The sequence below is a fragment of the Trichosurus vulpecula genome, chromosome 3 (assembly GCF_011100635.1).
Source record: "Trichosurus vulpecula isolate mTriVul1 chromosome 3, mTriVul1.pri, whole genome shotgun sequence".
Taxonomy (NCBI): Eukaryota; Metazoa; Chordata; class Mammalia; order Diprotodontia; family Phalangeridae; genus Trichosurus; species Trichosurus vulpecula.
Window position 1 is genome coordinate 290,320,602 of NC_050575.1, and position 19,189 is coordinate 290,339,790.

The 19,189-nt window shown below is 41.2% G+C and overlaps 2 protein-coding genes across 5 annotated transcripts in view; both read left to right on the top strand.

Annotated features, from left to right (window-relative positions):
- Positions 1-1,952: 1,952 nt before the first annotated feature.
- On the top strand, positions 1,953-6,676 carry ITPRIPL1 (ITPRIP like 1). 2 transcript variants are annotated; one of them, XM_036752161.1, is made up of 3 exons: positions 1,954-2,028; positions 2,311-2,389; positions 3,195-6,676. In XM_036752161.1, exon 3 carries the CDS (start codon positions 3,209-3,211, stop codon positions 4,889-4,891), a length of 1,683 nt encoding a protein of 560 aa, XP_036608056.1. In that variant the 5' UTR covers positions 1,954-2,028; positions 2,311-2,389; positions 3,195-3,208; the 3' UTR covers positions 4,892-6,676. The 2 variants fall into 2 exon arrangements, with proteins under 2 accessions (XP_036608058.1, XP_036608056.1); XM_036752163.1 differs by lacking the exon at positions 2,311-2,389 and having other exon boundaries at positions 1,953-2,028.
- The window catches only part of NCAPH (non-SMC condensin I complex subunit H), a 50,953-nt gene continuing 33,716 nt past the window's right edge, over positions 1,953-19,189 (top strand). Inside the window, exons 1-3 of one of the 3 annotated variants that reach the window (XM_036752159.1) lie at positions 1,953-2,028; positions 16,565-16,697; positions 18,749-18,989. In XM_036752159.1, coding sequence (XP_036608054.1) covers positions 16,688-16,697; positions 18,749-18,989 — 251 coding nt within the window. In that variant the 5' untranslated portion in view covers positions 1,953-2,028; positions 16,565-16,687. Of the gene's footprint in view, positions 2,029-10,971; positions 11,133-16,564; positions 16,698-18,748; positions 18,990-19,189 lie in introns of those variants that run through there. The other 2 variants (XM_036752158.1, XM_036752160.1) reach the window with 2 other exon arrangements.

Sequence of the window (19,189 nt, forward strand, 5' to 3'; positions counted from 1 at the left end):
AAACTGAATTGTTTTGAAACCTCTTAACCATTCAAAACTATAAGTTCTATCATTTCCTAGGGATTGTTTTAATAGTAAATTTCCTTTATTTCCCACAATTTTGTAAGAGATGCGAGAAATTCAAAGTGGTGCAAAGTGAATCTAAATTGAAAATTGACTGAGGATTCAAAGCCAACCAGTTGGCTCTTAAAAACTAATCTTAGCACATTGACCCTAATGGGAGAGGTATGATTTGCATAAAAATGCTTGAAACATTTCTGGTTCTCTTTTTCATGATCTTCTCTGAGAACAGGTTTTGACAGAGAGGAAGAAGAGAAAGGGACAGAATGAGAGCTGGCTGCCCAGAGTGGTGGGAAAAGGACGGTGATTGACTGGTGTTTTTGAATTTTTTTGAGAGCTTTAAGTTCCTTGTAAATGTCTCTGGAGATTCTAACAGGTGTTTTGCTCAAATGTCTGGGGTTCTTACAGTTGGAGAATTATCCTTTGGGGATTTCACTTCACTTTCCTTTACCTATAATATATATTTATTGTACTAGGATCTCTCTTTTGTTTACATTTTTTTTCAGTCACCTGGCTGGTTTTTCTGACATTGATTTTCAAAACTACTTGTGTATTTTTTAAGTTCGTGTATATTTTAAAATAATTTTTCTTTGAATGACATCATATGCTGCAAGATGTCCCAAAAGTCTTAGTTCTGTTTTTAAGCTATTAAAATTTACTTTTTACTTTAGTTAGTAAAGCTTAAGCTATTAAAGGTTAAAACTGAACTAAGACTTTGGGGACACCCTGCATATTTGAATTCTATTTAAATAGAAATTATTTCCTTTTACCTTTTTTTACTGGTCTTTTACTCATTTCCTACTGTAGTGTTTTGAGGTGACGAAGGGGAGCTTGTGTTTAGATGTGCCCCCTCAGTGGGTGATTTTTATATAAGTAATGGTGATATAAGAGTGGCTGTGACATGTTGAATACCTTGTTCTTCCCAGTCACTGCCTAACTCTTTTTGTTGCAAGAGAGTGTTCTCTGGTGGTCTTGGAAGTTTATCTGAAAATAATGGCAATGTAAAAATAAAAGGCATAAATTAAAAAAAATTAAAGGGGGTAAGTGGAATAGCGATGAAGACAAATTTATGGTCATAGGATTTTAGAAGTAGAAAGGATTATCTGGTCCAACCTCTTCATATTGCAGATGAGGATACTTTATCATTTAGTATTTTTTTTCTCTGAATGAATGAGAGCATTTGCTGTCCCTCAATTTTTTTGTCTTTTGCTGATTATCTTCTGGTTTTATAAAACAAGGATGTTTTGATGCCCACTGCTTAGGAGGCCATAGGAAGTATGGATTGTTTAATGATTTCTCATCCCTACACTGTCCCCTACTGGCACAACAAGGTATTAGAACAATTAGAAGATAAAATATATTCCTTGGGCAATTAAGTTTGACAATTTACTCTTAGATCTCTGACCCTTCTTTTTACAAACTCTGACAATGATCCTGGATTGTTAACAGAAGAATAGAATATGTGATGGTAATTATTGCAGAACAAATTATCTTTTAATTTCGCCTTTATTCTGGCCAAATTCTTTCCCATTGTCATTTGGTGATCTAGATTTGTACATGGGAGGAGCTTGTATATGACTGGGCAGCTGGCCAGATGTGTGAAAGAAAGAGCCCAGAAAGCAAGATCATGTGTCCGTGAGAAAGGGAGGGTGGAGCAGTTGGCTAGGCGGAGCCTAGTTTCTGTCTGGTATTAGAGGAATAAGATTTCCATTGAAGCAGCCAGCTCCTGGGAGGTGCCTTTTTATTTTTTTTTTTTAAACCAGGTACAATCCCTATCTTGTGAGCAAAATACACATGTATACACCGTGGTATAGTCTCTGGAAACCACCAAAGAGACTCTCCATCTGGCAGATTCAGCCAAGGCTGAAGAAGAGAAAAATATTGACAGATAAGGCAAAGGATATTGGGAGTCATGAAGGTTGAAGCTACTCTGTCTCTTTAAGAAGTATGTGTGTGATTTCACAGACGGTAAGTAAATCTTGGTCTTTTTAAGAGTAACTCTGTGATGGGATCATTTCCTCAGGAAAGTGGGGTGGGGGGTGTACCTTAGAGTGAACTATGAAAAGGGTAGTCGGATGGCTAAGGATGGGTATCATTCTGCTTTGAACATAAGATTGTTAGGCTTTTTGTAAATTTTAATGGGATCCTTAGAGATGGAGATGAGATATGGTAACTCTAGTTTCCAAATGGGAAGAAAGTTATCAGAGGATTTGGGAATAACATACATACAAAAAAATCTATCTCCCATAGCCATTCCATACGTGATACCATATTGGCTGAAATCCTGGTGATTGATGGGGGTGGATACTCTTTCCTTCTGCTCCTCCAGGTAGGAAAGTGGACTTCTGTTTTAATTTACTGATCAAGCTGTTAGAAAAAGGCCTAGGTAGCAAGGTTCCTCAAACAGCTACTTGGACTTAGTGCCAAGGCCAGTATACATGGATGGAGTCCAAAAAACCCAAGAAGGTACAACATAGCAGCAAGCTGTAGAGGTGACTGTTAGTACTGTTCATAGAGGCTACCAGCTGTGTATAGGAGATACAGATGATACTTTAAGGGTGACTTAGAGATGGATAGGCAGGGCAATTGTGATGTCACAGGCTAGGCAGAGAAGAGGTTATGAAGTCAGAAAGGAAATGCCATTGGACTATCAGAGGTTAGGTTGCCTGGAGGTGGGAAAGGCAGCAGATTCAATGCCTTTTGCCAGGGGGAAGAAAGTCACTAGAATTAGCAGGGCATATCTGGTTTCTGTGGTGGATTTCTATGGTTAAGTGAGACCACCCTACTGTGAGGATACCCTCCCAGCTTACAAAGGAATGGGAAAATTACCTACCTCCCCATGTTGAGAGGTCTAAATATTCTCCAAACCATGTAGAAGAAAGCTATATATATCTATATATATAGACACAAAAAACCATATTCCTTTACCCCTATCCTTTTTAATACAAACAGAACTCATCACAGGAAGATAGCCCTTATCTGTCTAGTCCAAGCTATAGAATATTCCTCTCCCTTCCCTGAGCATGTAGTCATCATCCATGATTTTAGGGTACAGGTATCTGTGGAATATGCAAGTGGAGAGAAAACAAGCTCAGAAGATCACTACTTATTCCCCCACCCTCCTACCTCTCCAGATGCAGTGGCCTCCATGGCTATGATAAGTTTCCTGTTTGTGGCGGTGATATATGTCGTCCAGCACCTGATGCTTGTCAGTGACCGGATGGACCTGGACACACTGGCCCGAAGTCGACAACAGGAGAAGGTAATGCTTGAAGAGATGCGGCAGCTGGAGCTGGAGTTTGAAGAGAGAACCCGAGAGGAGGAAATACAGCAGTCAGTTTGGAAACCATTAGAAATTGAGGTAGAAAAGAATGAAGAAATCAATGAGGAAAAAATCATCAAGGAAAACAATGTACCAACAGAAGATCCGGAGAAGACCAGGGCCTCCCAATCTGAAGGCCCAAAGGGACCACTAGGCTGGATGCTGGGGAACCTGTGGAATGCAGGGCTCTTTGTTCTCTTTCTCCTCTTTGAGCTCTTCAGGCAGAATATGCAACATGAACCAGCTTTTGACTCCAGCAGTGATGAGGAAGAGGAGGAAACCCTTGGGGAGACTGTTACTACATGCAGTTGGTTATCTGACTTTCCTAAGCGGGAAGACTTGGATTCCTTTTTTGAGAAGAACCTTCAAAACACCACCCGTGACCTGCCTAGTACTTGTGAATTTGTGGAGAGCTTTGTGGATGACCTGATAGAGGCCTGTCAGGTGCTGGGCCGGAGGGAGATACACCCCCAGTTGGAGGATTGTGTGGGCGTAGGCCCTGCCTTTGAGAAATGGGGCATTGGCCAAGATGCTCACAGGTTTGAAGTGCTGGTGCCTTTAACAGCCCCACAAAGCAACTCATTTCACCTAGAGGTGAGAGCCCCAGAAGCCAGTCTGCTCCGTTGTGGCCGAGTGGTTGTGGAGTCAGAATGTGTGTGCAAACGAGAAAAGCTTTTGGGTGATGTGCTATGTCTTGTACACCACTGGGATCATTCCTCAGGTACTGGCAAGCCTGCCAACTCCCTGAAGTCCAACTTTTGTACTGACTCAAACCTGGATGTATACAAGAGCCTGTATTGGTTCCGAAGCATAGTGGGGAATGCCTGGGCCCTAGTGGCACATAAGTATGACTTTAAGCTTAGCTTTCCACCGTCAATCACTTCATGTAAACTGAGGCTGGACTACCGTTCAGGTCGATTTCTCTTAATCAACTTGATCCTGGGAGTGCAACGGGATGATTCTCTGGTTTATTTTGTGAGTCAGTCACCTGAACATGAGAAGCTGACTAGTGTGGACTGGCCTGAGTCTTTCGCAGCCTGTGAGCACCTGTTCCTGAAGCAGGTTGTGCGATTTGCCCCAGAGAAGACTTGTCATCTCAAGTGCCTCCAGATCATTTCATACCTCCAGAGCCTCAAGGCCCCGCCCCATGGTCTACATCAACCCATTCTCACCCCTTACCACTTCAAGACAGCCCTCATGCACCTCTTGCTACGGCTGCCTCTCACTGACTGGAAGCCTGAACTACTTCCCCAGCGGCTCCAGGACATCCTCTGGTACCTTGGCCGTGGGCTACAGGAGAGACGTCTTTATCACTTCTTGATTGGAAACACCTTTCTACCCCTTACCATCCCAGTCCCCAAGAACTTTCGGAGTGCTAAGCCTGTCAATCTCTTTCGGCACCTCGAACTGGACTCTGCGGCACACTCAAAGGCAGTGACAGAGTTCCATGACCTTGTGACCCAGGTGAAATCTTTGCCCAGCTTACCAATATCTGGTAGGGTCATGTAAAGGCCATTAAAAATGGGATTTCTGATTTTCTGGGCTCCTATAGAGTCTGTTTTTCAGAGGTCTTGTCATCAGTATCTGTGCCCCTTGACTTGTCATGAGGATATATGTAGTTCATGATCCTGGGCATAGGGAGCAGGAGGAGAAACTTCATGAAAACAGGGTATAGGCTACCTAGCACTAACTAACATAGACTGTGGCTTCTAAGGTTTTTCTACTGACATGATTCACAACATAACCAAAAGGAGATCAGAATGCACAGGCACATGTGACCACATGTTCTTATGATTGAGATCTAGAAGGAAAACAGGTTCTAAGAAGCGGTAAACATTTGTACTGAAAATGGGGGAGAATTTGAGAGAATACCCACTTTAGGCTGTTCCTACTTATGCACCTTACCTAGTTTTCTCTTTGAACTGATTCCTTTATGAGAACAGATCTATTTAACTTGCATCAAAGCTGATCACATTCTGTAAAGTGCTTTTTAACCATAAAGCACTATAAAAATGGGAGTTATTTGTTATTGAAATAATTCCTTGACATTACTTCATCCCAAGCAAATGCTGTCAGGCTTTTTGATTTCAAATTCACAGATTTTAGGATCCAACTCTTCGTATTTGAGCATTCCCTACCTTCGATATTTCTAATATGGAACCAAGAAATAAGACATTTTCTTCTTTGTTATGTTTTTCAGTCATGACTCCAGATTTTCTAGTTATTATATCCCTGACATCGCAGTCCTAATCAAATCATATATTAGCATTGATTCTTCAACATTATTATTAAAAGAATCAGAGGAAGGCCTCTAGCCCATTGAGGTGATCACTTATGGAGAATTTATGAAGATGTAGGCAAAATTTGTTCAAGATATGAACATATTACTGGTTGTGATCTACATGGTTGGAGGAAGTACCCACACTGTTGTTGAAGTGTAAGATTCTGAAATTAATAATCTACTACAGCTAAAGTAATTTACTTATTCTAATTGATGCCATAGCCAGTGTCAGACAAGTTTTCCAGTGCTTAGAAGCAACAGAGAGTACTTAAGGAGGATCTTTTAAAACAGGGTCACTAACATTAATAATTGCTATGTAGTATTATTATTGAAGGAGAACATCTCTCTCAATTTCAAGAGATAACCAACAATTTCTATAGAGTTATTGAGGAAGAGCTTTTTACATGGAAAGGAGCTTTAGTCATTAACCTCTAGTACAGTCTGCTTTTCCTCAGATTGGTAATTCTGTCGGTTTCTTTTAAATTCAGACTGAAGAATGATTTGAACATTGTGGTTTTTCATAAGAACTCAGGTTTACTTATGACAAAGTGCTGGTTTTAAATACGTTATAAGTTTGCTTTTGCCTTTTTGAACCTCAGGTATTAATTTATATAGGTTTGTGGGGGGAAAAGAGTGAGGGTGGGGATCATAGTCAGAGACTGTATATGCTATTTCTTCCCCACTCTTATCGTAAAATACCATCTGTCATGGCTGACATGACATTAATACTACCACAGAGTATCAGATGTTGGCTTGCTTCTCTGGGACTATAGTCACAATAACACAAAATGACTCAAAATGTTTGTTAAAGTCCAATGCTAACTCACATTGGTCTCCATAGTCCAAGGGTAGCTATTGAGTTTCTTTGCCATGAGTTTCTTTGAAGTTGTAATAGTTTTATGATGGTGGAAGAAGTTTTTTTTTTTTTAAAACTCTTTAATATACACTTACACTTGTCCTGTGGAGTTGAATACAACTTGCTGTGTTTTATTTTTGAACCAATAAAGTAAACTTATTTTCTATACAAATATGCATCCTTTTTGTACTAAACATGTCAGGCCAAGGTTATACATGCCTAACTCTAAATACTCCCAAGTGCTTTCCAGCGTACCTTAGCACATGCTGGCATTTCACAATATACTTTACACCAGTCTGCCTTATGGGTATTTCCTAATGGGTATGGCCCATGGCCAGGAAAGAGCAAATATGAAAGTTAAACACAGCATATTGTTATTGTGCCATGAACAATTTCTGTGGTGCCACAAACACATAATCTCTGTAAAATTAGAAGGCCTAAGTGACCACAAACAGTATTTATAAGAACTATTAAGCATTGGTCCATAGAGAAAGAATGAAACTGGTACAGTATTCTAGGTGGTTGTTTCCAGTGTAATAGGAGTCATGAAAGAGATTATAAAGTTGTGAGTGGGTGAAGGAAACAAAAGAAACACTCATCAAAGCTTGGGTGGAACAGAGGGTGCGGAAAGGGGTACAGGAAAATGAAAAGATGAATAGGACATAGTTACTAATAGTTTTAATGATAAAGAGCGTAGAACTTTCCATCAAAAACAAAAAAACCCAAACCCAAAACTTTTAAAAAAGGCTTAAAAGATTTATCTGTAGGATACAGTTATTCTCTTATGGGTCACTGGTTATAATTCCATCTGGAAAAGTCACAAGGTGTTACTGGAAAGAGCCTGGTGAGATTTGGCTTCCAGTCAATGTTCTCTGCCATTCACTAGGCTGTATGACTTAGGCAAGTCACTTAGCCCTTCTTTGTTTCAATTGAGCCATGTAAAATGGGGATGATGCCCATTTTAACTTTGAAAAATTATAAGTACTATTGTGGTTCACACACGCTATAAGGGAGGGCAGTTATCTGGCAGTCATGAGAGATGTAAATTGTTGGTTCTTAGCCCATCACTTAACAGAGCAGGAATTCCTCAACACGCACAAAACCAAAAAAATATTTGCGTGTAAGCCAGGATGAATGCAAAGGCATTTCCAAAGTCTTCTCATACAGACTCAATGTTTTATGTCATGTAATACACTATCAAGTTAGACAAGGTTTAGAAGCCAAAATGATACTGCATGTTATCTAAAAGTATAACATCAGAATTCTCCACCCAGGCTAAGGACATTTCAAGACTGAATTATTCCATTAAAAAGAGAATCTCCATTTGTGACTAAGGTAGGGCTTGCTGGAGACCTACTATTTTTCTGGCAATCCAAAAAGCAATATTTGTGGAGTTGGCCCCTCTGCTACTTCCTCTTTTTACAGAGGTACTTTGCTTCAGATATTAATGATAAATTATCATTAACCTCTCTGTACATACTTTAGCCCCAACCAGCCAGAAACAGATATGGCATTCCAAAGAGACAAAAACAGAGAAACAACATGTAATGAGAATCCTGTCCAATTGGGTATTGAACCATTCTTAGTGCTGCAAGAATGACCAGATAGTTAGGGCAGGGCAAAAGTATGGCCTTAGGATCCTGTATTGTTTTACTTAACCCCATCATGGACACTAACCTTGGCTCTTTGAAGGCTTCTCTAATGCCACCCTAATTCCCATCACCACATATCCTTTATATTTGGCTCATTAGAGGACAATGGAGTGGAGTAGCAGGCAGAAAACCACTTATATATTCTAAGCCTAGAAAAAAATAATGATCCTCTCTTCCCCTAAGACAGTCAAGTATCAGAACAGATTAGCCAAATATCACACTCCCTAAACATGAATTACATTTTGGGATATTTACTCCAAAAGGTTGTTAAAGCAGAAAGTCAAAATCAGTTTAGAAAGGTTTAGCTAAATGAATATAGATGAGCAGGAAGTAATTACTTAGAAGTAATCTGGTCCAAGCCCCTCATTTTTGTTTATTTATTTTTAATTAATTTATTATTGTTATTATTTATTTAATATTTTTAGTTTTCAGCATTGATTTCCACAAGATTTTGAATTATAAATTTTCTCCCCACTTCTACCCTCTCTCCTACTCCAAGATGGCATATATTCTGATTGCCCCGTTCCCCAGCCCTCCCTTCTGTCACCCTACTCCCCCACCATCCCCTTTTCTCTTACTTTCTTGTAGGGCAAGATAGATTTCTATGCCCCATTGCCTGTATATCTTATTTCCCAGTTGCATGCAAAAACAACTTTTTTTTGAACATCTGCTTTTAAAACTTTGAGTTCCAAATTCTCTCCCCTCTTCCCTCCCACCCACCCTCCCTGCCCCTCATTTTTTAGATGAAGAAACTAAAGCCTAAGTCCTGGAGAGATGAAGTGAATTACCCAAGGAAAGGAACAATGGCCTTTCAATCCTGGGCCTCTTGATTCCAAAGCCAGCCAGTAAGGAGGGTTCCTCTATGGGATTAAGGACGTTCAGGACTTGGTGTCATTCAACCAACATTTATTTAGCATCTACTCTGTGCAGACATTAGTCAGCAAGTCAGTAAGAGGTTATCAAGCACCATGTGCCAGGCACTGTGCAAAGTTCTGGTGATGCAAAGAGCTCATATTCTTATGGGGGAGAGCATATGCAAATAATTATATAATGCAACATACAAATAGTGTGAATGGAAGGTCATCTAAGAGGGAAAGCATTAGCAGTGGGAGAAACCTAGAAACCGCTCTGGGAGAAAGACTGGATTTGAGCTGAGACCTGAAGAAGGCCAGGCACTAGGGAAGATACAAAATTTAGATAACATGAGATCTCTGCCTTTAAGAAGTTTACAAGACTAACAGTGGGAGTTGGCAAACTGGTAGGTGAGGTAGGAGTGGGAAGGTTATCAGGGACCTTCACAGAAATCATATAATAGGGGTTTTTGGGATCTGTGGAAGATTTCAGGGTACCCAGTGAAATTAGATGGCAGAAAAATTAAATCTTTATTTTCCTTAACCTCTAACTGAAGTTCTGCATTTTCTTCAATTATTTTAAACATTAACACTTAGCACTGCGTCTAGCAATCTAATAAGTGCTTAACAAATGCTCATTGACTGAATTACATTATTCTGAGTCCATAGACTTCATCAGACTACCCAAGGGATCAATGACACAAAATCGGATATCTAAGATCTCCTTCCCTGTCCCATAGTTATCACACATTTCCCCCTTCCTGGCTAATGAATCCTTCTTGCCTTTCCTGATACCCCTTAATTCTAGTGCCTTCCCTTTATTTCCAATTTATCACATATATACATATGCATATATTCATGTACACATACATGTATATGAACATATATGCATATATGATAAATTGGAACTAATCAGATATATGAAAATTGAAAATGGGATTATATACACACATATATATCTTGTTTGTATATAATTATTTGCATGTTGTCTTTCCCTTTATCAGTTTATATACATATATGCAGTTATTATTTGTATTTGTTTGCATGTTGCCTCCCCTATATATATGTGTGTATATGTATACATCTTGTTTGTAATTGTTTGCATGTCTCCCCGCATATGTGTACATATATAGTTAGTATATAATTATTTGCATGTTGTCTCCCCTATATGTGTATATCTAGTATACACACATCTTATTTGTACATAATTGTTTGCTCATTGTCTGACCCCTATATATTAATGTGTGTATAGATACCCGTCCTGTTTGTACATAATTGTTTGCATGTTGCCTCCCCTATAAATACACACTGCACACATATGTTCGTGTATATGAATACACACATATGCACACGTACCTATACCTATCTTGGTATGTAATTGTGTGCATGTGGTCTTCCACATTCAACTATGAGGTGGTTGAGAGAAGGGACTGGGCTTTTTTGTTTTTTCCTTTTTTTGTATCCTGGGTCAGTCTAGACTTTGGACTTCGATGACTCTGGAGGTGAGAGTGAAACTGAGGACTTCATGCAACTTTGCCTCACTTAAATCCAATTCAAGTCAAGACATCATCCATGATGTCACTGGTCCTCTTTGAAAATGAAGGGCCAACTACAACATCCCCAGAGCTTAGCACGGCGCCTGGCACATCCGTAAGCGCTTAATAAACGTTTGATGACTGACTGTGGGTGGGTCACGGGGTTGTCCATGGGACCCAGGATGGCACTGACTTCTGTTCCCTGCGGGAGCCCTGCTAAGGGCGCCGCAGCATCCCCCAAGCCCCCAAGGCAGGTACCCAGACTGAGCACCATGGACCGGATCACTGAGGCAACACTCCGACCCGCAAGGAACAGTAACAGTAGCAGCGGCGGTGTTGTCACCGCTGCAGTCACAGAGCTGTAACCTCTAGGTAACTCCGCCTCAAAAGCAGATTCGCTCCGCCCCTCCTCCTAGATTAGCCAATCCTGAACATCTAGGCGGCCTCGGGTCACACCCCCGGATGTACGTCACTCCGCGGCCGTTGCACAGAGTCTGCGGCACTTGGGCGCGCGAGATTTCAAATCGGCCCGTGGGAAGGAGCAGGATTGAATTCGATGGGACAAGTCGATCTGGGTAAATGAGAGCGTCAGGGAGTCAGGCTGGGCCGGAGTGCTCGGGCCAGAACGGAGGGGCGGGGAAAGCGGGTTCGTCCGCGAGCCGGTGTTCCGTTGAGGCTCGCGGGAGCCTGGGCTAGGCCCGCAGGGCCGAGCTGGGGTCGGGCTGGGAGGAAGGCGGACAACTGTAGCCAGGGGCCATCTAGGTAAACCGATGATGGGCGGGGCTGGGGTGGGGTCAACCAATCGGAGAGCGAACATCTACGTGACGTCACCGGGAAGCAAGCTAAACCTGTGGATGGTCCCCGGGAGGCCGCGCTCCCTATCTTTGCGCCGGGAGCGTGGCTATTGGAGTTATTGTCTCGGGTGGGGTAGGGGGAGGGGTATTCAGACATTGTTAAGCCTGTGCTTAAAAAAAAGAAAAGTTTTTTATTTTAACGGATGGGACGCTACGTAAAGAAAAACTATGTTTTTTGAATGTATTCAAAGTCAAGAGTGGGGAAAGAGGGAGAGAATAGGTAAAGCGAGAAGGGAATGAATTGGGGCGGGGCGTAGAAATGGGTATTGAAGGAGCCAATTGCAGGAGGCGTTCTCTCCGGACCCTATGGGAGGAAGTCAATATTGGGGAGTCACACAATGTTCCTTTGCTTTAGGGGAACCCTGGGAACTTAAAAAACCTTGCTTGTCTGTTGCCTTTTCCCACGTAAAACGCGACTCAGTTTTCTGTCCACAGGCTAATGAGGATGTTAGGCATAAATACCAGGTTATATGGTAGTAAAGGACACAGAAACAATGTAACATTTTTTTTCCAAAATATTTAAATTTATTTATTTAACATATTTGGTTTTCAGCATTGATTTTCACAAGAGTTTGAATTACAAATTTTCTCCCCATTTCTACCCTCCCCCCCACTCCAAGATAGCATATATTCTGGTTGCCCTGTTCCCCAGTCAGCCCTCCCCTCTATCACCCCCCTCCCCTCTCATCCCCTTTTCCCTTCCTTTCTTGTAGGGCAAGGTAAGTTTCTACGCCCCATTGCCTGTGTATCTTATTTTTTAGTTGCATACAAAAACTTTTTTTTTTGTTTGTTTTTGAACATCTGTTTTTAAAACTTTGAGTTCCAAATTCTCTCCCCTCTTCCCTTCCCATCCACCCTCCCTAAGAAGTCGAGCAATTCAACCTAGGCCACACATGTATCATTATGTATAACCCTTCCACAATACTCATGTTGTGAAAGGCTAACTACATTTTGCTCCTTCCCAACCCATCCCGCTTTATTGAATTTTCTCCCTTGACCCTGTCCCCTTTCCAAAGTGTTTGTTTTGATTACCTCCACCCACATCTGCCCTCCTCTCCATCATCCCCCCCCCCCTTTTATTTTATTTTTTTCCCTTCCTCCCTCTTCTTTCCTGTGGGGTAAGACACCCAAGTGAGTATGTATGGTATTCCCTCCTCAGGCCAAATCCGATGAGAGCAAGGTTCACTCATTCCCCCCTCACCTGCCCTCTCCCCTCCTCCCAAAGAACTGCTTCCTCTTGCCACCTTTATGCGAGATAATCCACCCCATTCTATCTCTCCCTATCTCCCTCTCTCAGTATGTTACTCTCTCATCCCTTAATTTCATTTTATTTCTTTTAGCTATCTTCCCTTCATCTTCAACTCACACTGTGTCTGCTCTCTCTCTTTTACATATATATATATACATATAAAAACACACACATATATACACATACATACATACATATACACATAGATATATGCATACATACACATACACTTATACATAAACATATATATATATGCATATTCCCTTCAACTACCCTAATACTGAGGTCTCATGAATCATACTCATCATCTTTCCATGTAGGAATGTAAACAAAACAGTTCAACTTTAGTAAGTCCCTTGCAATTTCCGTTTCTTGATTACCTTTTCATGCTTCTCTTGATTCTTGTGTTTGAAAGTCAAATTTTCTGTTCAGTTCTGGTCTTTTCACTGAGAAAGCTTGAAAGTCCTCTATTTTATTGAAACTCCATATTTTGCCTTGGAACATGATATTCAGTTTTGCTGGGTAGGTGATTCTAGGTTTTAATCCTAGCTCCATTGACCTCCGGAATATCGCATTCCAAGCCATTCGATCTCTTAATGTAGAAGCTGCCGGATCTTGGGTTATTCTGATTGGGTTTCCACAATACTCAAATTGTTTCTTTCTAGCTGCTTGCAGTATTTTCTCCTTGATCTGGGAGCTCTGGAATTTGGCGACAATATTCCTAGGAGATTTCTTTTTGGGATCTATTTGAGGAGGCGATCGATGGATTCTTTCAATTTCTATTTTGCCCTCTGGCTCTAGAATATCAGGGCAGTTCTCCTTGATAATTTCTTGAAAGATGATATCTAGGCTCTTTTTTTGATCATGGCTTTCAGGTAGTCCAATAATTTTTAAATTATCTCTCTTGGATCTATTTTCCAGGTCAGTGGTTTTTCCAAGGAGATATTTCACATTGTCTTCCATTTTTTCATTCCTTTGGTTCTGTTTTATAATATCCTGATTTCTCATAAAGTCACTAGCTTCCACTTGCTCCTATCTCATTTTTAAGGTAGTATTTTCTTCAGTGGTCTTTTGGACCTCCTTTTCCATTTGGCTAATTCTGCCTTTCAAGGCATTCTTCTCCTCATTGGCTTTTTGGAGCTCTTTTGCCATTTGAGTTAGTCTGTTTTTTAAGGTGTTGTTTTCTTCAGTGTATTTTTCAGTATTTTGGGGGGTCTCCTTTAGCAAGTCATTGACTTGTTTTTCATGGTTTTCTCGCATCCTTCTCATTTCTCTTCCCAATTTTTCCTCTACTTCTCTAACTTGCTTATCCAACTCCTTTTTGAGTTCTTCTATGGCCTGAGACCAGTTCATGTTTTTCTTGGAGGCTTTTGTTGTAGGCTCTATGACTTTGTTGTCTTCTTTAGGCTGTATGTTTTGGTCTTCTTTGTCACCAAAGAAAGAATCCAAAGTCTGAGACTGAATCTGGGTGTGCTTTCGCTGCCTGGCCATATTCCCAACCAATTAACTTGACCCTTGAGTTTTTCAGTGGGGTATGACTGCTTGTAGACTAACGAGTTCTATGTTCCACGTTTGGGGGGAAGGTGCCAGCTCTGCCACAACAGCACTGCTCCTTCCCCAACCCCCAACCCGAACTGGGCTTAGATCTTTGGCAGGCTGTTGCACTCCTGCTCTGATCCGCCACTTAATTCCTCCCACCTGGTGGGCCTGGAGCCGGAAGTAACAACAGCTGTAGCTGCCCCACCTCTGCTGCCCCCAGGGCTGGAAGCTGAACCTCGAACTCCTTCCACTCCCACAGCTTTTCCCACTAACCTTCTCCGCAGTCGTTGGTGTTTGTGGGTCGAGGGGTCTGGTAACTGCCGCAGCTCACATATTCAGGGTGCTAGGGGCCCCATCTGCCCGACTCCAAGTTTGGTTGTTCCACGCCGCTCAGGCTGGGCTCTGCTCCACTCCGTTCCCAGCTCCCAGCTCCGTGTGGAATAGACCTCACCCAGAGACCATCCAGGCTGTCCTGGGCTGGAGCCCTGCTTCCCTCTGCTGTTCTGTGGGTTCTGCTGTTCTAGAATTGGTTCAGAGCCATTTTTTATAGGTTTTTGGAGGGACTCGGTACGGAGCTCACTCTAGTCCCTGCTTACCCGCCGCCATCTTGGCTCTGCCCACAATGTAACATTTTACCTGCCCTTCCCCTGGACCAAGTTCCAGCCAAACTGACCTCATCCAACCATTGCTTTCTTCATGCCTTTGCACAGGTGGTCTCTCATGTTGGCGATTACTACTTCCTCTTCACCTTCACTTTAGCAGAGCCTCCTTACCCAAAAAGCGTTTCCTGATTTCTCCCTCCCGAAAGGTTTTAATTATTGAGGTAGTGCTGTGCCTGGAGTTGGGAAAACCTAAGTTCAAATCCTTGGACCCTTCCTAGCTGTGTGGCCTTGGCCAAGTTACTTAACTTTTCTGTCTGACTCAGTTTCCTCATCTGTAAAATGAGGATAATAATAGCACCTAGCTCACAGTTGTTTGTGAGGATCAAATAAGAGTACCTTTCTTAAAGTCTTAACAAAATCCCATGTACAAGAAGCCTTCCCTCTTGTTAATTTTTTCCATAAGCTTGTTTGCCCTCCTCCTTTAGACTGTAAACTCCTTGGGGTCAGGGACTTTCTTTTGCCTCTCTTGTATCCTCATTGCTTAAGCACACTATGCCTGGCACGTAGACTCTTAGTAAATATTTATTGGCTGACTCATTATCACAGTGGCTGGCACCAGTACAGTGTTTGCCACATAGTAGGTGCTTAATAAATGCCTTTTCCCTCCCCCTCTCCCCTTCCTTTAGGTGGATTCAAATGTTTTCTTTTTGTTTCCTCGATGTCCAGCATAGTACTGTGCACATATTAAGTGCTCATGGAATTGAATTTCTCCTTCTGGTGGTCCGCTCCTCTTCCCTGAAGGGAAAATCAGCTCCTGCTTCTGTGTGGTATTGCTTCTGCTCTGACTGTTACTTCTCTAGGGTTTCCTTGTTTCCCTCCAGATCAGCCCAGCTCCAGTTGTCTCTAGTGTTTGCAGTTGGGGGCAAATGTTGAACTCCTTGGTGGATGCTTCGTGCTCATTACAAAGAATAAAGAAATGGTGGAAGTACAAAGAGGAAAAATGGGACTTTGCCCATAGTCATACATAAGAGTCTTCCAGACTCAAAGTGTCCTTTCAACAATACAATCAAATGCTAGTGGACAAGGAAACATATAGTCAAACTAGAGAATGCATCTATAGGAAAAAAGCTAAAATAATTCAATGTGGTTAAATGAGGAAGAACTGAAAAAATTATGCCTTCAGTTTAGAAAGAGGGTATATCATTGGATGATTCACATTTATACATTATACTTCACAATATTTTTCTCACAGGAAACTTGTAGTTGGAAATGTAAATATTAATCCCCATTTTAAAGATAAGAAAACAGAAGTTAAGGGACTTGTCCAGGTCAAATGATGATATAAGCTGCAGAAGCTGGGACTAGAACCTAGGTCCTTCTGACTCCCAAGTCCAGAGCCACTTATCAGTTTGTTGTTGTTTTTCAGTCATTTGAGTCACTTTGTGACCCCACATGGGAGTTTTCTTGGCAAAGATACTGGAGAGGTTTGCCATTTCCTTCTCTAGCTCATTTTACAGATGAGGAAACTGAGGCCAACGGGGTTAAGTGACTTGCCCAGGGTCACACAGCTGTGCTACCTAGCTGCCCTCATTCACTGCATTATACTAAATTCAGTAAAATAATAAAGTTTATGGATAGGGTGGGCGAACCTGGGATTTGTAATAAAAGTCACAGCTCATATTTGTATAATGTGTTTACAAAACACTTCCTCACAGCAATCCTGTAAGGTGGTTAGTACAAGTATTGTTATCCCTGTTTTACAGATAAGGAAACTGAGACTTAGAGAGGTATGAAGTGACCTGCCCAATTACTAAGTGGTAAAGCCAGAACCTTATTTCAAGTCCAGTGCTTTTTGCATTACCCATGGTGATTTGGACAAGGGACAAATGATTGCAGGTAAGTTTGGGTTTAACAAAAGGATGTGTTACTTTAAAAAGAAAAAAGAAGTTGATGTCTTTTATTTTTCATTATAGTCATTTTTTTGATATACTCCTCACCATCTTGGTGAGCCTTATGATAAAATCTGTTAAGCAAAACCAACTAATAAAATAATCATAAATGACAACTTATGCAACATTCCATACCCATGGTCCCCCACCTTACCAAGGAAAGCAGGGGTGGGGAGGTGGGAGCACGTTTCCTCATCCCTTCTGGATTAAGATTGCTCATTACTGTTATGTAAGTTATATAGCAATCTGACATATTTCAGCCCCATGAGACAGAGCTAAACCAAAAAGACTCCATTTAGGCAGCCTAGTTTCTCAGAAGAGCAAGCAAAATGACAATTTTTAAAAATTTATTTTAGTTTTCAACATTCACTTCCATAAGATTTTGAGTTTTAAATTTTCTTCCTCTCCCTCGTTCCCACGACAGTGTGCAATGATATAGGCTTTACATATACATTCGTATTAAACATTTTCACATTAGTCATGTTGTAAAGAAGCAAAATAACAATTTTCAAATGTTAATAAGGCCTATCCTTGTCTGTAGGTTTTAATTCCTAGAAATCTAAGATCATTGTTTTGTGCACAGTGAAAAATGTCCTGAATTTCCTGGGGAAAATAAACTTTTATGTCAAAAAACTCTTCGAAGTTTGAATTTTAAAGTCTGTGAAGATGAGGTGTGTGCCATGATGAGGCCTTTGAGATTTTCAGGGAAAACTATCTGGCATTCAGTGTTTCTTCATATTTTTTTTAAGAGTCCCCTTCATATAGTCAATATTGGGCAACCATAAACTGTAGTTTATATTTTAATCTAGAATTCTTTCCCTATTCCTATGTAGTCTTGCTTCCAGAGGTAGGATGAAGACTTAATGTTGCATCTCTTTGAAACCCTCTCATTGCAAGGTCTTTGCAGGACTTTTTTCTTCTGTCCACAGCTCTGAGCCCCCTCCATGAGAAGTTTTAATAGAGCGCTTGTTGGGGGCATATCTGATGTTTCTCCAATGTTTTTTTCCTGGTTTTTCCCTCTCAGTTCCCACACATAGTAAATGATACAGCTGGGAGGGGTCCTCTTTGTATTTTGCATCAACATCAAATAGTTTTTAGTTGTACTGGGGGAGAAGAGACCTGTTTACAACAACTTTGCATGTGTGCCTAATACATACAATAGATAACTGTTATGCTGAAGCTTGTTATTCTCTAATTTCAAATGAATCATAGGTTAAATCATCCCCTAAAACCCAACTAGATAAAACCTGTTACATAGAACACAGTTTTTATAGACTCTGGATCTTATATCTCTTCTTTCCTGACATCAGTAGTATAAAATAGGCTTTTTTATATTGGTGTTTCTTCACACAAGCCCACAGTGAGGATTATTCAGTAGACTTCTCTGGGAGGGAAGGTTGATACAGAGAAGGGAGCAAACATTTATTAAGAAGTTACTATGTGCTAGGCACCATGCCCAGTGCTTTGCAAAAATTATCTTATTTGATCTTTATAACAACCCTATTAGGTAGGTGCTATTAATACCCTATTTTACAGTTCAGGGAACTGAGGGAAGATGGGTTAAGTGCCTTGCCCAAGACCATGAAGCTAGTAAATATCTAAGGCTGTATTTGAGCTTAGGTCTTTCTGACTCCAGGCAGCTTCTTATCCACTGTGACGCCTTGTTACTTAGGTAGGCCATACTGAAGTGTGCTTGTGGAGGAGGGTAATTTCTAATTTTTAGTATTTGCTGCCTGGTATAACTCTTTGAGGGCAGGGACTGTCTTTTGCCTCTTTTTTGTATCCCCAACACTTAGTACAGTGCCTGGTATGTGGTAGGTAGGTACTTAAAAAACATTTATTCAGTTGATAACAGCCTGCTTGCTACCTGTGGAATTGCTGTCTATAGTAAAGGTGGTCTGACTCTGGCATGTAGAAAGTATTGAGAGTCACTACCCTTGCTGACCTTAAATGTTTTGTATAACATATTCTGAGTACATCATGTTTTCCCTCATTTAGTCACAATGAGCAGTGGAGGGCTTGAGACTGTGGGCCGCTCCAGCAGCATTTCATCACCTGAGACTGTGTTCCTGACCCCCACATCCAAACAGCCACCTTTAAATATTTCTGGTACCCCTGTCCTTGAAGACTGCCCTCAGAACGACGATGAGCGGGAGAGAAGGCAAAGACGGCGCTCCAGAGTTGTTGACCTACAGCTTAGTAACACAGATTCACCACATTCAGTGGCGTCCCCTTCTAGGTGAGTAGAATTTTAGGCTCTCCGCCTTTTGGGTGGTTTTTTATTCTCTGAGATTTTTACATATATTTGTATTATCTCCAAAGATATTTGTGTGTGTGTGTGTGTACACACTGTGTGTGCACGTGTATGCATGCGAGAGCATGTGCATGTGCATGCTTAATAGTGTTATCTATCTATCTGCTTAATAGTGTTATCTTTTC

Excerpts from the sequence above, each read along its gene's own strand:
- ITPRIPL1 (XM_036752163.1), top strand. The coding sequence starts at position 3,209 with ATGGCTATGATAAGTTTCCTGTTTGTGGCGGTGATATATGTCGTCCAG.